The sequence below is a fragment of the Neovison vison genome, chromosome 5 (genome assembly GCF_020171115.1).
Source record: "Neovison vison isolate M4711 chromosome 5, ASM_NN_V1, whole genome shotgun sequence".
NCBI lineage: Eukaryota > Metazoa > Chordata > Mammalia > Carnivora > Mustelidae > Neogale > Neogale vison.
This window is the reverse complement of record NC_058095.1, coordinates 111,993,962-112,010,725: the sequence shown is the minus strand read 5'-3', so window position 1 is coordinate 112,010,725 and position 16,764 is coordinate 111,993,962. Positions and strand designations below refer to the sequence as shown.

The 16,764-nt window shown below is 34.9% G+C and overlaps 1 protein-coding gene across 4 annotated transcripts in view; it reads right to left on the bottom strand.

Moving 5' to 3' along the window:
• CCDC122 (coiled-coil domain containing 122) overlaps nt 1-16,764 on the bottom strand; it is a 43,327-nt gene that overhangs the window by 17,634 nt on the left and 8,929 nt on the right. For 3 of the 4 annotated variants that reach the window (XM_044249786.1, XM_044249785.1, XM_044249787.1), the window contains 3 exons: nt 9,412-9,527; nt 6,131-6,529; nt 5,079-5,195 (listed from right to left, as the gene is read on the bottom strand). In XM_044249786.1, coding sequence (XP_044105721.1) covers nt 5,079-5,195; nt 6,131-6,322 — 309 coding nt within the window. In that variant the 5' untranslated portion in view covers nt 6,323-6,529; nt 9,412-9,527. Of the gene's footprint in view, nt 1-5,078; nt 5,196-6,130; nt 6,530-9,411; nt 9,528-10,062; nt 10,153-16,764 lie in introns of all 4 variants that reach the window. The other variant, XM_044249784.1, reaches the window with a different exon arrangement.

The following is a 16,764-nucleotide window of genomic DNA, read 5'->3' as shown; positions in this document are numbered from 1 at the left end:
GGAAATACCCATTTAAAGTACATGTACTTTAAAATATCTATTTCTCTTGCTAAATACAACTAAATTAAGGCTACAAACATAAGAAGCTTCTAAAAGGTGGAGGGAAGAGGGAAAACTGACTAGTGACCTCAGGACCGAAGGAAAGATATGGTGGTGAGTTCCCTGGCTTTTTATTTTGCCTCAAATATCCCAAAGTGGATACTAGAGAGGACAGCAACCTGGAATTGTCAATAGATGTAGAAAAAATAAAAAATAAATAAAACTCTAAGAAATGCCTGCTCTCTAGCCAAAGAACCAGGAACAGGGCTACCTAACAAGACAGAAACATTTTAAGTATTAACTACTAAGTCAAATATTGCAAAAAATGAGGCATGTACCACCTCCCACACCAGTCAAGACTGAATGGTAAGCTTATACTTCCACCATTGCTAGGCTATAACATGGTACCTCAATCTCCCTGCTGGGGTGGTGTCAGAGAATGCTAATTGGGAAGCCAGGGATTTTCACCTACACTAGAAAGTAACAAATCATGCTTCTGGTATCAGTGAAACCCATGTGGGGATCCTGGACTTCTACTCCTATTTGATGGGAAAATGGCATCCTCCTCTTCTTACTGAGTAATGTCAGAGAAGGCCTACTAGAGAGTTAGGACCTTCACCACCACTTGGTAGTAACAAGGCCATGTTTACATTTTGTCAATAAAGGCCGCATTAGGAGCACAACTGAAGTGTTCCTGTCCTCCCAGCCAGAAGGTTATCAGTAGAGGCCTAGTGGGTAGCCAGAACTCCCACTTATGGCTACAAACATCAAGAAGCCCTTCTGTCTTCCATGGGTGTCAATGGAGACAGAGTGGAGAGTATGAACTTCCTTCACCACCTGGAACTAACAATGAACCAGAGCCTTAAAACATAATAACCAACATGTCCATATTTCTAGTAAAACACTCATCCAACTGACTATGAAATAATCAACCTATGCCAACATAAAGAAAACACAGAAGTCAGAATAACCTGACAAGCACTTTAAAACAGTTATCATAAAAATTCTTCAGTGAGCATGCTTGAAACAAAAATACAGAAAGTCTCAGCGCAAGAATATAATATATAAAGAACCAGATGGAAAAGATACAATACCAAAATGAATAAAGAAATTGAGAAAAGAATCAGGGAAAGAAGACAAAACACTGGAAGTTGCTCAATCTGAATATCAGAGAGAACAGACAAAAAAGTGAAATAAGATAGTCTCAGGGGTCTGTGGGACCATAAAAAAGATCATTTGAGTCATCAGAGTTCTGGAAGGAAAAAAGAAAAGGGGCAGAGCCGAAAAAGTATTCAAATAAATAAGAGCTGAAAATTCTCAAATTTGGCAAAAGACATAAACCTATAGAATCAAGTGCCTAAGAGTATCCAAATAGGTTAAATCTAAAGAAATTCATGCCAAAACACATCACAGAAAAACTTCTGAAAACTAAAGACAGAGGAAATCTTGAAAGCAGCAAGAATCAAACACCTTGGAGTGATGCTGGTTCCTTCTGGGGACATCACTAATCACCAGGGAAAAGCAAATCAAAACCACAATGAGAGGCCACCTCATACCTGTCAGAATGGCTAAAAGCAAAACACCAGAAACAAGTGTTGGTGAGGATATGGAGAAAAAGGAGCCCTCATGCATTGCTGATGGGAATGCAAACTATGGATATACAGTATATATATTACAACTAAATTACAGTATGGAGTTTCCTCCATACTGTGGAAAATAGTATGGAATTTCCTAAAAAAAAAAAAAAATAGAACTACCATATGATCCAGTAATTCCTCTACTACGTATTTACCCAAAGAATATGAAAACAGTAATTCAAAAGGATAAATGCACCCCTATGTTTTATTATAGCATTATTTACAATAGCCAGATTATAGAAGCAACCCAAGTGTCCATTGATAGATGAATGAATAAAGAAGTTGTTTATACACACAATGAAATATTACTGAGCCATGAAAAAGAATAAAATCCTGCCATTTGCAACAACATAGGTGGATCTAGACAGTATAATGCTAAGTGAAATAAGTCAGAGAAAGACAAATACTATATGATCTCATGCATACATACAATTGAAAAAAAAAACAACAATAACAAAAGAAAGAAATAAACCAAAAAGACTCTGCAATAGGGAGAACAAACTGGTAGTTGACCAAAAGAAGGTGGTGGTGGGGGACATGGGTAGAATAGGTGAAGGGAATTAAGAGTATACTTATTGTGATGAGCACTGAGTAATAAATAAGATCAATATATTGTATACCTGAAATGAATGTAACACTGTATATTAATCATACTTCATTTTGAAAAAAGGAAAAGAATCAAATACCTATGTATAGGGAGAAAAACAATTTGAGTGGCAGGGGGTTTTTCATCAGAAATAATGGAGGACAGAAAGAAGTAATGCGAAATAAGGTCAGAAAGAAGTAACACAAAATAAGCATTTTTCAACTGTGTAAAGAAGTTGTCAAACTCAGAATTCTGTATGCAGAAAAAATATCCTTCAGGAGTCAAGGGGAAATCAAGACCTCATGTAAAAAACTAAAAGATTTTGTCACTAGCAGATCTATCCTAAAAGAGTTAAATTGGAAGTATCCTAAAAGAGTTGAATTGAAAAAGATAGAAGGAATTTTAGAGAATCAGGAAGGAAGAATATGATAGAGCAAAAATACAGGTAAATAAATAGACAAATGGAGAGGTCATAGCTAATGGGTATGGAATTTATGTTTTGAGGTGATGAAAACTTCTAAAATTAACTAAGGAAATGGTTACAAATGATCTGTGAATACACCAAAAATCATTGAATTATGCACTTTCAACGGGTAAATTTTATCTCAATAAAGTTGTTTTTAAAAATCACAATAGTGGTAGCTTAAGGAAAGGGGCACAAAAGGATTTCCTAAGCACAAATGGGCAAGTTTTATATCTTGATCTAGGTGATGGTAACATAGGTGTAAATACATATCTTAGTCAAAATCAATCAAACTAAACCTTTCAAATTGTGTATATACTGTTATAGTTATACCACAATAAAGAATATTAGAATAAGAAATCTCAAATAGGTAATCTCAAATTCCTTTCCAAAATGCTTTTTACCAATTTACATTAATAACAACAGTATAGGGGCGCCTGGGTGGCTCAGTGGGTTAAGCCTCTGCCTTCGGCTCAGGTCATGATCTCAGGGTCCTGGGATCGAGCCCCACATCGGGCTCTCTGCTCAGCAGGGAGCCTGCTTCCTTCTCCTCTCTCTCTCTCTCTGCCTGCCTCTCTGCCTACTTGTGATCTCTCTCTGTCAAATAAATAAATAAAATCTTTAAAAAAAATAACAGTATATTAAAATTCAAGTGCTCTACATCTTACTAACTACAATATTGATAATCTAAGGGACTAAGTATGGGACCCCATTGTGGTTTTAATTATCAATCTGTTATTGTTATTTAGGTTAGTCATTTTTCCCATTGTTTTTTGGATATTCATGTTTCAAAAAATAAGAATTTTCATATCGATTACTCAGTGTTCTACTGGCTTCTTTGACATCTTCTTATCTCTTAGTCACTTTAATGTAAGTCACAAATACCTTCTCTCAAAATGAGTTTTGCCTTCTCTCTTGTTACGGTGCACTTATTATTATTAATAATTAATTATTAATATTATAATTAATTATATTATATGTAATTATACATTAATATTGTATTAGGTATAATTATATTATAATTAATTATTAATTATAATAATAAATAATTAATTGTTAATTATTAATAATCTAGAAATTTATGATAGTGTCAAAAGTAATATTTAATCATGCGTTTTGTGTGTGTGTGTGTGTGTGTGTCTTTTAAAAGAAATACTTCTCTGACACAAGTGGGTAAGTTTGTCTCCTATATTGTCTTTAATCTTTCTGGAAATGGTTTTATGTGTGTGTTATAAGATAGAAATACAACTTTATTTCTAAATTTGCTTTATTTCTCCATATGGCTGACCTATTTTGTTTGTACAATTTATGATAGATTATATCTGTATTCTTTTTTCTATTTCATTAATCATTTTATTTGTATTTTGAGGCCATTGATAGTGCCTTACTATTTATAATTTTATAATAAACATGGATCTAGAAGCCAAAAGAACACATTTATTTAGATTACTAGAGAAAAGCAAGATAAAGTAATGATGTTTCTTAAATATTTTGTAAGGATGAGGATTTTTTTTTTTTTTTTTTTGACAGAGATCACAAGTAGGCAGATGGGCAGGCAGAGAGAGAGGGGGAAGCAGGCTCCCACTGAGCAGAGAGCCCAATGCGGGGCTAGATCCCAGGACCCTGACATCATGACCTGAGCCAAACGCAGAGGCCTTAACCCACTGAGCCACCCAAGTGCCCCAGGATGAGGATTTTTATCTTTGAATTCCTTAAATGCTTTATTATTGTGGCAAATTAGCCACAAGCAAATGCATATTTTTAGTTTTCAAATTAATATCCTAAGGGTGAAAATTATTTATTTGCCCTCAACAACATATTATTTTCCATTTTTGCTCTCCATTCATTTAAACAATAATGACCATAGAAATCTACTAGGGGTACCCCAAATTTAATCTTGCTTTCAATTTTGTATATCAGTTTTTTTATTTGATTCTTAATAATAAAAAATATGAGGTCAGAGAGGTTTAGAATACTAATGACTTCCATTGTCTCTTACTCTAACTTAAGGAATTTCTGATAGTTCTCTAGTAATTGTCATGCCTTTTGACTTGATAATCTATTTTCTAGACATTAATTGAGAACAAAAGTGTTGGTAGATTGAGACCTATAGTAATTTTAGTCCACATTTTAATAGGAATGAATGCTTGCTTTGTTTGAATACATTTCACAGACATAAGTATCTGAATGAGGGAGTTATCTCTATTAATGATTTGAACTTTACTACTTTTTATAGTTCTTTTTTTTCCTCTAGCTGTTTTAGAAATTGAGAGTAAACTATGGAAATTAAAAATATGGTACAAGCTTAAGAAATGATACCATAAAACACTGAAATCAGATAATGAAGACTTACCTCTATTTCTTTTCTTAATTTTTCATGTGTCTTTTTCTCTTCTTCAAGAAAACAAGTTTTTTCAGTGATAGATTCTTTTACAGTTACAATTTTATCCTTTAACTCTGTAATGTCTTCCTGTATGTTTACAAAAGTTTAAAATATACAAGTCAAACAATGAATGGTCAATAGAAGTCCAACATTTTTAGTATTTCTATAATTTAAAAAAACTAGCCATCACACTTAATTTTGGTCAACAGGATTAGAATATTACTTTTATAGGTACAAAGAATAAAGAACTGTTACTCAAACAAATAAACCTTTGATTTAAAAACTTAAAATTAAAACTGAATGTAAATAAGATATTTTAAAAAGTGGTAGTCATACTGGCCACTGCACAGGAACAGTAACTAATAATACAGTATATGTTAATTAAATTGAATTTAAATGTAAAAAGGATAAAAATTCAAAATTAAAACAAAATGTAAATAAGATGTAAGAAAAGTAGTAGTCGTAGTGGCAATTGCCCAGCAACAGTGTAAAGGAATCTTTTAAATTCTCTAGCAAGAAACGACAGGTTAAAAATAAATAAATAAATAAATGACAGGTATTTTAAGTTTATATCTCCCATCATCTTCAAAAAGTGGTATAAAAGTAAAAAAAATTTTTAAGGCACTATTATTAATTGATATTGTTTGTAGAATAGCATTAAGCATAAAAAATTGATTTGAATTGGTCAGATCCATTAGCCTAGGAAGCGAGGGCTTCAACACTTTTGTGAGTCACACTTTCTGAAACAACTGGATTAACTGTTCACTGTAATTTTTTTGACTATATATTTTTATTAATCCACAGGGGATTTGAGAAAAACTCCCTTATGTATTTGTACATTTGGTATAGTTGTTATATAGCTCATATATTTAAGTTTTTAAAAGTTGTTAAAATAGTTTCTGAATCTAGTTAAGACAGTTATGGACATTTTATTAAGTTAATGATAAGTGTATCGCTTAATAAGTAAGAGTACTTGCAAAAAAGAAGTAATAGAAAAAATTTTGGTAAAGGATATTTCAAACCTGTAGTTGTTTTATGTGATTTCCTCCTGGATTTTGGAGATTTTGCATAAGTTCCTCTTTCATTTTCTTTAGCTTTTTAACAAGATCTCGTTTTTCATGAAGTACAGTCATGAATGACCATTTGCTTTCTACCGCCCCCAAATCAATTTTATGCTCTTTTATTTTTGCGTAGTATTCATTATATCTTATCATGTGTTCCTCAAAGTCTTCTTGGGCTGCTTCTATGTCAAATTTAAGCTTTACATTTTCTGTATGTAAGGATTTGATTTGAGTTTCCAGGTTCCCACACTGAAGTTTGGCATTTTCTATGGCAGCATCTTGCTGACAAATTTGCCTTTCTATTTCTTTAGTTTCTGCAGAGACAGATGCTATTTGTTTTTCAAGCTCATGGAGTTCATTCTGTAAAATATTTCAATATTACTATTATTAATTCATTATATTCAACATTAGAAGAATGTTATTGTTTTGATCCATATGTCTGTAGCAAAACCACAACATAAAAATACACATTTGTCAGATATAGAAAAATTGATATACAATAAAAGGAACCATTCAATAAGTAACAAAATGATTTTATAATGTTAGAGGGAGCTGAGAGTTATATATTTCTTACTTTTTAATGTTCATCTAATTCAAAATATTAAAATTTCATAATTTGTGTTAACACTTTATAAATAAATAAAAAGTTTTACTTCCTTCTTTCAATATGGATGAAATTATTTATTTTTATTTATTTTTACTATTTATTTATTTATTTATTTTTCTTTCATGATTGTACTTGCTTGAACTGCCAGTACCATAGAAAGAACAGAAGTGGTAAGATCACATATCCTTGCCTTCCTTGCTCCTGGTCTTAGGAGAGAAACATTCACTTTTTCACCATTAGATAAGTTGGCTATAGGATTCATAAAGGTACGTAAATGTCCTTTTTTAGATTATGGAAGTTGTACTCCTAATTTGCTAGTTTTTATCATGAATGGATGTTGGATTATGAAAAGTATTTTTTATGTGTCTATAATTCTCTTTCTAAATATAAATGTACTAATTTGTTTTCTTGGTTAAATCCCACCAAAACCTTCCCATTATCTTTAGTATAATGTCCAAGTTTCTTATTATAGTATGTATCTCTCACTACTTCTCAAAACATACCCTATACTATACTGCCACCAAACCACATATACAGTTGACCCTTGAGCAACACATACATGGGTCCACTTAGAGGCAGATTTTATATATATCTAAAAAGTACAGTACTATAAGTATATTTTCTCTTCCTTGTGATTTTTTAAAAATATTTTATTTATTTGTTTGAAAGACAGAGTGAGCAACGAGAGAGAGAACAAGCCAAGGGGAGAGGCAGGGGGTGAAGCTGACTCCACCCTGAGCAGGAAGCCCAGTGTGACTTGCAACTCAGGGCTTGATTCCAGGACCCTGGGATTATGACCTGAGCCCAAGGCAGACGTTTAACCGACTGAGCCACCCAGGTGTCCCCTTCTGATTTTCTTAATGATATTTTTTTTTCCCTCTAGCTGACATTATTGTAAAAATATAGTATATAAAACATGTAACTTAAAAATATGTCTATTGGTAAGTCTTCTAGTAAATAGTAGACTAGTGTAGTTAAATTTTGGGTGAGTCAAAAGTTATATGTTGATTTAACTGGCTCAGGGTAGCACTCCTCAACTCCACATTATTCAAGAATCAACTGTAGTTCTATGAATGTATCAAATGCTCTTTCAGGCTTATGTGAATTTTCTCAGGATCTTCTTGCCCAGAATACCATCCTTCTCACACCCAAACCTTAAACCTGTCCTAGATAGCCAATATTCAAGTGAACTCCAGCTGTCTTCTTTTTTTAAACTCGATAGAAACATCACTTTGTGATCATTCGTTTAGCGTTAAATGTGTTCATGCTTCGTTGTTGGCATTACTACCCTGCGTATAATTATTTATTTATTTGTCTCCCTCTTCAATAGATGAGTGAGGACAATGTTTGGCAAAATGCTTAATAAAATGTAGGCTATTGATATAAGTGAAATAACACCTGTGAAACTCATTGGAGAGTGAGAAATTTTACAGAAAATTTCTTTATAAAGAGCTAAAACATTATTATTTTATATTATATTCTCTTGCAAAAAAGTATTCTTTTCTAAAAGTAACTATACAGGGGCGCCTGGGTGGCTCAGTGGGTTAAGCCACTGCCTTCGGCTCAGGTCATGATCTCGGGGTCCTGGGATCGAGTCCCGCATCGGGCTCTCTGCTCAGCGGGGAGCCTGCTTCCCTCTCTCTCTCTCTGCCTGCCTCTCCATCTACTTGTAATTTCTCTCTGTCAAATAAATAAATAAAATCTTAAAAAAAAAAAAGTAACTATACAATGTAAATATTTATGAGATCCATATTACCATGGTAGTATAATTATTAATCATCATATCTCTGCTGATACATTAATACCTAAAACCAACATCAAAATCTACCTCTATACTGTCTACCAGGGCCCCAGCAGGATACTGTACATATATTTACAAATATTAACTCATTTAATCTTCATGAAAACCTTGTAGGCAGGTCATACTATTATCTCTATTTTACAAATACAAAAACAGAAGCACAGAGAAATTAAACAATGGAGCTAAAAGCAGCAAATCTTGCCTTTCAAACTAGGCTGCTGGGTTCTAGAGCCTATTTTTCAGTTCCATAATATATTTAATAATAATCTTTAAAAAGCACATAGTAAATATACTATTTCCATTTTTCTTTAGCTATATTAAGAGTATAGTTATATCTAATTGTGCTGCATACAAAAAACAAGTATGGCTTTTCCAATTCCCCACAGTGGAATCATGAATACATTATGAAATATAAGGAACACAAAAATGTTTCTCATCACCTTTTAATGTTCACTGACAAGTAATAGCCATGGCTTTAAGAACACTGGCTTAAAAACTTAACCTTTCTTCAGTTTAACATTTTAGGAAAAACTGAAATAGAAGTGAATTTAAAATAATTCTATGTGATACATTGGGCTTTATATGTACATACTACAGTTCTAAGGACATTGCTGAACCTTTGTATATTGGGTATGTGAAATGTTCCATGAAACTAAAATACTTGTATTGACTTCACTTTGGGATAATAGAATAATTAAGAAGGAGTAAACATGAAAAACAGGAGTTTCAAATAGCCTCCCAAATTGAGTATCCTTCATAACTTCCCTGTTAATAATTCAATATCATTTTAAAGACAGTATTGACTCATTTAAAAGACTATATGAAGTAGATTACCTGCAAATGGAACAGAACTTTTTTGTTTTTTTCTATTTCTGATGTTTGTGATTGTTGTTGCTTTGCAACTTGCTCTACAGCATCAGTTAATGAAGATGTGCCTTGGTTAGCCAGAGCTAAACAAAAGAATAAAGTACATAAAACTGTAAGTTGCAAACACTCTAAGAAAGTTATTGTTCCTTCACTCAAAGTCATGAAAAATGTGATATGTCTCATAAATGAAGTAGATTCAGAATTGGTAATATTCCCTTTCTGATTATAAGCAAAACCAAAATCAAAAGCCATAATAATACACAATGCAGACTAGCCTACCATAATGTTATACCTGTTCCTGTATGGAACAGTATAAATATTTTGATTGTCCCCATTTTTCTTTTTATCCAGACCACTTACACATATGCATAATTACAGTGCTACCATAATAAGTATACAGCAATTACAGTTGATGAATTTTCATTAAAGGCCTGTTGTTATGCCTTTTCTAAATATCATCTAAGTGTCCTCCTGGAGAAATTTAATAGCTTCCTTCTATTGTATTTGGCTATACATTTTAACAAAATTATCCTATCATACTACCTTTTTGTTGCTGCAATCCTTTAATTATTTCTTTCTTTTAAAAAAATAATTTATTTCTTAAGATTGCTTCATTACCTTCTTCAGGAACTCCTTGACTCTTCCTTTCTTTGTTGCCTGACATTCTACTCTGTATCTTTCTCTCTTTTTGGTTCACTTTCTTTAGGCCTATAAAATAATCAATATTGATAATTTTTCATTTTTCTGTCTTTTTTTCTCCTGTCATATATCCTGGTGATTCTGAAAACAACTGTTCACTAAAAAGACAAGCCAGAATCTTGCCTTCTCTCTTATATGCTGCATGCAATTCTTTTAGTAAAACTTATTGGTTCTACCTTTAAATTATATTGGAATCCACTCACTGCTTGCCACTTTTAAATACTATTACTAGAGAGGCTTCCGTCATAACATTCTTTAAAACATGACCTCTCCTCCTTCATTTTTTTTTTCCAATTTATTTATTTTCAGAAAAACAGTATTCATTATTTTTTCACCACACCCAGTGCTCCATGCAAGCTGTGCCCTCTATAATACCCACCACCTGGTACCCCAACCTCCCACACCCCCGCCACTTCAAACCCCTCAGATTGTTTTTCAGAGTCCATAGTCTCTCATGGTTCATCTCCTCTTCCAATTTACCCAAAAGCACATACCCTCCCCAATGTCCATAACCCTACCCCCCTTCTCCCAACCCCCCTCCCCCCAGCAACCCACAGTTTGTTTCGAGAGATTAAGAGTCACTTATGGTTTGTCTCCCTCCCTATCCCATCTTGTTTCATGGATTCTTCTCCTACCCACTTAAGCCCCCATGTTGCATCACCACTTCCTCATATCAGGGAGATCATATGATATTTGTCTTTCTCCGCTTGACTTATTTCGCTAAGCATGATACGCTCTAGTTCCATCCATGTTGTCGCAAATGGCAAGATTTCGTTTCTTTTGATGGCTGCATAGTATTCCATTGTGTATATATACCACCTCTTCCTTATCCATTCATCTGTTGATGGACATCTAGGTTCTTTCCATAGTTTGGCTATTGTGGATATTGCTGCTATAAACATTCGGGTGCACGTGCCCCTTGGGATCACTACGTTTGTATCTTTAGGGTAAATTCCCAGTAGTGCAATTGCTGGGTCATAGGGCAGTTCTATTTTCAACATTTTGAGGAACCTCCATGCTGTTTTCCAGAGTGGTTGCACCAGCTTGCATTCCCACCAACCGTGTAGGAGGGTTCCCCTTTCTCCGCATCCTCGCCAGCATCTGTCATTTCCTGACTTGTTGATTTTAGCCATTCTGACTGGTGTGAGGTGATATCTCATTGTGGTTTTGATTTGTATTTCCCTGATGCCGAGTGATATGGAGCACTTTTTCATGTGTCTGTTGGCCATCTGGATGTCTTCTTTGCAGAAACGTCTGTTCATGTCCTCTGCCCATTTCTTGATTGGATTATTTGTTCTTTGGGTGTTGAGTTTGTTAAGTTCTTTATAGATTTTGGACACTAGTCCTTTATCTGATATGTCGTTTGCAAATATCTTCTCCCATTCTGTCAGTTGTCTTTTGGTTTTGTTAACTGTTTCCTTTGCTGTGCAAAAGCTTTTGATTTTGATGAAATCCCAAAAGTTCATTTTTGCCCTTGCTTCCCTTGCCTTTGGCGATGTTCCTAGGAAGATGTTGCTGCGGCTGAGGTTGAAGAGGTTGCTGCCTGTGTTCTCCTCAAGGATTTTGATGGATTCCTTTCTCACATTGAGGTCCTTAATCCATTTTGAATCTATTTTTGTGTGTGGTGTAAGGAAATGGTCCAATTTCATTTTTCTGCACGTGGCTGTCCAATTTTCCCAACACCATTTATTGAAGAGGCTGTCTTTTTTCCATTGGACATTCTTTCCTGCTTTGTCGAAGATTAGTTGACCATAGAGTTGAGGGTCTATTTCTGGGCTCTCTATTCTGTTCCATTGGTCTATGTGTCTGTTTTTGTGCCAGTACCATGCTGTCTTGATGATGACAGCTTTGTAATAAAGCTTGAAGTCCGGAATTGTGATGCCACCAACTTTGGCTTTGTTTTTCAATATCCCTTTGGCTATTCGAGGTCTTTTCTGGTTCCATATAAATTTTTAAATTATTTGTTCCATTTCTTTGAAAAAGATGGATGGTACTTTGATAGGAATTGCATTAAATGTGTAGATTGCTTTAGGCAGCATAGACATTTTCACAATATTTATTCTTCCAATCCAGGAGCATGGAACATTTTTCCATTTCTTTGTGTCTTCCTCAATTTCTTTCATGAGTACTTTATAGTTTTCTGAGTATAGATTCTTAGCCTCTTTGGTTAGGTTTATTCCTAGGTATCTTATGGTTTGGGGTGCAATTGTAAATGGGATTGACTCCTTAATTTCTCTTTCTTCTGTCTTGTTGTTGGTGTAGAGAAATGCAACTGATTTCTGTGCATTGATCTTATATCCTGACACTTTACTGAATTCCTGTATAAGTTCTAGCAGTTTTGGAGTGGAGTCTTTTGGGTTTTCCACATAGAGTATCATATCATCTGCGAAGAGTGATAATTTGACTTCTTCTTTGCCGATTTGGATGCCTTTAATTTCCTTTTGTTGTCTGATTGCTGAGGCTAGGACTTCTAGTACTATGTTGAATAGCAGTGGTGATAATGGACATCCTTGCCGTGTTCCTGACCTTAGTGGAAAAGCTTTCAGTTTTTCTCCATTGAGAATGATATTCGCGGTGGGTTTTTCATAGATGGCTTTGATGATATTGAGGTATGTGCCCTCTATCCCTACACTTTGAAGAGTTTTGATCAGGAAGGGATGCTGTACTTTGCCAAATGCTTTTTCAGCATCTATTGAGAGTATCATATGGTTCTTGTTTTTTCTTTTGTTGATGTGTTGTATCACATTGACTGATTTGCGGATGTTGAACCAACCTTGCAGCCCTGGGATAAATCCCACTTGGTCGTGGTGAATAATCCTTTTAATGTACTGTTGAATCCTATTGGCTAGTATTTTGGTGAGAATTTTTGCATCTGTGTTCATCAAGGATATTGGTCTATAGCTCTCTTTTTTGATGGGATCCTTGTCTGGTTTTGGGATCAAGGTGATGCTGGCCTCATAAAATGAGTTTGGGAGTTTTCCTTCCATTTCTATTTTTTGGAAGAGTTTCAGGAGAATAGGAATTAGTTCTTCTTTAAATGTTTGGTAGAATTCCCCCGGGAAGCCATCTGGCCCTGGGCTTTTGTTTGTTTGGAGATTTTTAATGACTGTTTCAATCTCCTTACTGGTTATGGGTCTGTTCAGGCTTTCTATTTCTTCCTGGTTCAATTTTGGTAGTTTATGTGTTTCTAGGAATGCATCCATTTCTTCCAGATTGTCAAATTTGTTGGCGTAGAGTTGCTCATAGTATGTTCTTATAATAGTTTGTATTTCTTTGGTGTTAGTTGTGATCTCTCCTCTTTCATTCATGATTTTATTTATTTGGGTCCTTTCTCTTTTCTTTTTGATAAGTCTGGCCAAGGGTTTATCAATTTTATTAATTCTTTCAAAGAACCAGCTCCTAGTTTGGTTGATTTGTTCTATTGTTTTTTTGGTTTCTATTTCATTGATTTCTGCTCTGATCTTAATGATTTCTCTTCTCCTGCTGGGCTTAGGGTTTCTTTCTTGTTCTTTCTCCAGCTCCTTTAGGTGTAGGGTTAGGTTGTGTACCTGAGACCTTTCTTGTTTCTTTTTTTTTTTTTTTTTTTTTTTTTTGTGCTTCCACCCTTGGAAATTCTAGTTAAGTAAGATTGGAATGGGATCCAGGAATTTCTATTTTATTTTATTTTTTAAAGATTTTTTATGTATTTTTTTTTAAAGATTTTATTTATTTATTTGAGAGAGAGAGACAGTGAGAGAGAGCACGAGCAAGGAGAAGGTGAGAGAGTGAAGCAGACTCCCCATGGAGCTGGGAGCCTGATGCGGGACTCGATCCCGGGACTCCAGGATCACGCCCTGAGCCGAAGGCAGTCGTCCAACCAACTGAGCCACCCAGGCGTCCCCCTTTCTTGTTTCTTTTTTTTTTTTTTTTTTATTTGACAGAGAGAGATCACAAATAGGCAGAGAGGCAGGCAGAGAGAGAGAGAGGAGGAAGCAGGCTCCCTGCAGAGCAGAGAGCCCGATGCGGGACTCGATCCCAGGACCCTGAGATCATGACCTGAGCCGAAGGCAGTGGCTTAACCCACTGAGCCACCCAGGCACCCCCCTTTCTTGTTTCTTGAGAAAAGCTTGTACGGCTATATATTTTCCTCTCAGGACTGCCTTTGTTGTGTCCCACAGATTTTGAACCATTGTATTTTCATTATCATTTGTTTCCATGATTTTTTTCAGTTCTTCTTTAATTTCCCGGTTGACCCATTCATTCTTTAGAAGGATGCTATTTAGTCTCCATGTATTTGTGTTCTTTCCAAACTTCCTCTTGTGGTTGAGTTCTAGCTTCAGAGCATTGTGGTCTGAAAATATGCAGGGAATGATCCCAATCTTTTGATACTAGTTGAGTCCTGATTTAGGACCGAGGATGTGATCTATTCTGGAGAATGTTCCATGTGCACTAGAGAAGAATGTGTATTCTGTTGCTTTGGGTTGAAATGTTCTGAATATATCTGTGATGTCCATCTCATCCAGTGTATCATTTAAGGCCTTTATTTCCCTGTTGATCTTTTGCTTGGATGATCTGTCCATTTCAGTGAGGGGAGTGTTAACGTCCCCTACTATTATTGTATTATTGTTGATGTGTTTCTTTGATTTTGTTATTAATTGGTTTATATAGTTTGCTGCGCCCACATTGGGGGCATAGATATTTAAAATTGTTAGATCTTCTTGTTGGACAGACCCTTTGAGTATGATATAGTGTCCTTCCTCATCTCTTATTATAGTCTTTGGCTTAAAATCTAATTGATCTGATATAAGGATTGCCACTCCTGCTTTTTTCTGATGTCCATTAGCATGGTAAATTCTTTTCCACCCCCTCACTTTAAGTCTGGAGGTGTCTTCGGGTTTAAAATGAGTTTCTTGGAGGCAACATATAGATGGGTTTTGTTTTTTTATCCATTCTGATACCCTGTGTCTTTTGATTGGGGCATTTAGCCCATTAACATTCAGGGTAACTATTGAGAGATATGATTTTAGTGCCATTGTATTGCCTGTAAGGTGACTGTTACTGTATATTGTCTCTGTTCCTTTCTGATCTACCATTTGTAGGCTCTCTCTTTGCTTAGAGGACCCCTTTCAGTATTTCCTGTAGAGCTGGTTTGGTGTTTGCAAATTCTTTCAGTTTTTGTTTGTCCTGGAAGCTTTTAATCTCTCCTTCTATTTTCAATGATAGCCTAGCTGGATATAGTATTCTTGGCTGCATGTTTTTCTCGTTTAGTGCTCTGAAAATATCATGCCAGCTCTTTCTGGCCTGCCAGGTCTCTGTGGATAAGTCAGCTGCCAATCGAATACTTTTACCATTGTATGTTACAGACTTCTTTTCCCGGGCTGCTTTCAGGATTTTCTCTTTGTCACTAAGGCTTGTAAATTTTACTATTAGGTGACGGGGTGTGGGCCTATTCTTATTGATTTTGAGGGGCGTTCTCTGAACCTCCTGAATTTTGATGCTCGTTCCCTTTGCCATATTGGGGAAATTCTCCCCAATAATTCTCTCCAGTATACCTTCTGCTCCCCTCTCTCTTTCTTCTTCTTCTGGAATCCCAATTATTCTAATGTTGTTTCGTTTTATGGTGTCACTTATCTCTCGAATTCTCCCCTCATAGTCCAGTAGCTGTTTGTCCCTCTTTTGCTCAGCTTCTTTATTCTCTGTCATTTGGTCTTCTATATCGCTAATTCTTTCTTCTGCCTCATTTATCCTAGCAGTGAGAGCCTCCATTTTTGATTGAACTTCATTAATAGCTTTTTTGATTTCAACTTGGTTAGATTTTAGTTCTTTTATTTCTCCAGAAAGGGCTTTTATATCTCTGGAGAGGGTTTCTCTAATATCTTCCATGCCTTTTTCAAGCCCGGCTATAACCTTGAGAATTGTCATTGTGAACTCTAGATCTGACATATTACCAATGTCTGTATTGATTAGGTCCCTAGCCTTCGGTACTGCCTCTTGTTCTTTTTTTTGTTGTGAATTTTTCCGCCTTGTCATTTTGTCCAGCTAAGAGTATATGAAGGAGCAAGTAAAATACTAAAAGGGTGGCAAGAATCCCAGGAAAATATGCTTTAACCAAATCAGAAGAGATCCCAAATCGTGAGGGGGGATTTCTCCCCTCTCACGATTGAGTGAGGGATCTCCTCTGATTGGGATCTCCTTTGATTGGGATCTCCCAATCTCTTCTGATTGGGATCTCTTCTGATTTGGGGATAAAAAGAGGTTCAAAAAGAAAGAAAGAAAAAAAAGAAAAAAAGAATTAAAAAAAGAGATTGAATTAAAAATTCAATCAAGAATTTAAAAAAGAATAAAGAAAAAAAAAGATTGAAGAGATTAAGATCTCTTCTGATTTGGGGATAAAAAGAGGTTCAAAAATAAAGAAAGAAAAATAAGAAAAATAAAGAATTAGAAAAAGAAAATGAATAAAGAAAAGTATAAAAAAGAAAAAAAAAATATATATATATATATTAGATAATCTAGTTAAAAAACGTTAAAAAAGAAAAGGGTAAAAGTTATAAAAAATTTTAGCAGAAGAAGAGAAAAAAAATGAAAAAGAAAAAAATTAAATTAACTGCAAGACTAAAAAATCACAGGCAGAAAGCCATGAGT